This window comes from Fusarium tjaetaba, assembly GCF_013396195.1.
Source record: "Fusarium tjaetaba strain NRRL 66243 chromosome Unknown NRRL66243_c0000740, whole genome shotgun sequence".
NCBI lineage: Eukaryota > Fungi > Ascomycota > Sordariomycetes > Hypocreales > Nectriaceae > Fusarium > Fusarium tjaetaba.
The window spans coordinates 1-1,804 of NW_023501936.1; the positions used below are offsets into that span (position 1 = coordinate 1).

General features: G+C 48.0%; 1 protein-coding gene across 1 annotated transcript; it reads right to left on the bottom strand.

Moving 5' to 3' along the window:
• Nucleotides 1-118: 118 nt before the first annotated feature.
• Nucleotides 119-448, bottom strand: FTJAE_14295 (alpha beta-hydrolase; the record flags this gene model as incomplete). Its single annotated transcript, XM_037347505.1, has 1 exon — nt 119-448. The coding sequence occupies one exon, from the start codon at nt 446-448 to the stop codon at nt 119-121; it is 330 nt and encodes a 109-aa protein (XP_037198706.1).
• Between the last annotated feature and the right edge of the window lie 1,356 nt (nt 449-1,804).

Here is a 1,804-nt window from a genome sequence, read left to right on the forward strand (position 1 = left end):
ATGATGATCACGTCTGACGCATAAAGAGAACTCTAAATATTACTCAAGCCTCTGTGGACGTTCTAACTGGAGATGCTGATGGTTCGATCGGGTTGGGGCTCGAACCAATAGAAGCGGTCTACTGGCTTTGAGCCCCAAGCCACTCCCAGATTGACTTGGCCATCAAACCCGGCGATAGCCCAGCTTTCACATCCAAGATGCATTCGATGTGAATATGGCGAGGGCAGGAGACAGTGGTAACCCTTACGCCTGCGTCGCTGACCGTTTTTGCGAAAACCTCGATATCATCGCGGAACACCTCAGCCTCGCCCACCAAAATCAAGAGTTCATGTACGGGAGTATTTTGCCACCAGCCCACTCCGGCACGCATGGGCTCTGTGTATTCATTGCGGATGGGAGAAGATGCATATTCATCAGCCCATTCGAGGATTTGATGGGCTAGGATCATATCCGTCGCGACATTATGTTTATATGATTGGGATTGAGCTGAGAAGCTAACCCAAGGTGATATCAAGAAGGCGCCAAGGAGGGGAGACTGTAGCTTTACGATAGGGAATGGGGGTGCTGGGTGGTTAATTAACGAAAGCACAGCGAGGACCAGGTTTCAGCCCGCCGAGTCACCGCCCAGGGTTATCTGTGCGTCCATGTTCAGCTTACATCTCGTGGATGAAGAGAAATAAAGAAAGACCGACATTCTCTGGACGATAACCTTTGTTCAGGAGATATTGTAGAGCCGCTAGAGCTTGCTTGGGTTGCGTGGGGTATCTGAACTCTGGTGTCAAACCTGCCAGGGATTAGTTCTGAGCGTAAATGATGGTCAAGTTCGAATCAACTCACCATACTCCAGACAGACTATAGCTTCCTTGCGGCCGTCTTCAGTGAGGCGTCGTTGACAGTCCACTGGGAATTTCACGTGGGCTCCATCTGTCGGTAGGCTAAATCCGCCTCCTACTCTAGCATTAGTAACAGTAAAGGTCATAGATTACATTGTATCTCGGTAGAAGTTGGCGGACCATGGAAGTAAAGAATGATGCTATCGGTATCCGCTGTTCCAATCCAGTGTAGCCTGGCGCCTGGTGCATCCGGATTGGCTTCTTCCGTCCAGCTTGCTAAGCATTCCTCTGCAGCGTGACGGATGGCAAGTCCGGTAGGAATGAACAACGCCCTGACGTATATTAGTGAATGCACTTGAATTGAAGAAGTGGTGTATGCACTTCATCTCTTGAACAGAAAAATATCGACATATTTCGTTGGCGATTCGGTTGCGTTTCTCATGACGATAAGAATGTGTTGAGGCGCGATCTTGAAAAAGGACGGCGATCGACTCATAAGCCGTGTAGGCAACTGTGTTTTGTAAGCTTTCATTCCAGCAAGCTTATGAAGCAACCACAGAAGCCCACCAATCCATAGTAAACTGGCCATTGTGACCGCTGTTTGAGTAACGTCGGAGTTTGTCCAGATTGCATGCAAGTTTTGAAGCTAGGAATTAGAAGACACAAGACTTGATGCGTATTTGGTCCATTCCCTTTTTGAATCTCTCCCAGACCCAGGCTCCAAGATAATATTAACTACTTTAGGTCTGACGGGACTGCCCTGCCTCGGTACCCTGTCTCCGCCGGCCGCTTTCTAGCGGAGCATGTTGCTAACGGGGTAAGAAAGGTAAGAGGTTGAAATTTACCCCAGATTTCGGGAACCCTGGATAATATATAAAGCGGGGCAATAGGAGAGAAAGCGGGGTAGTGGGAGAAAGGGAGGGTAAGATATTATAAAGTAAATAAAAACTATAAAAACTATTAAATAGAAT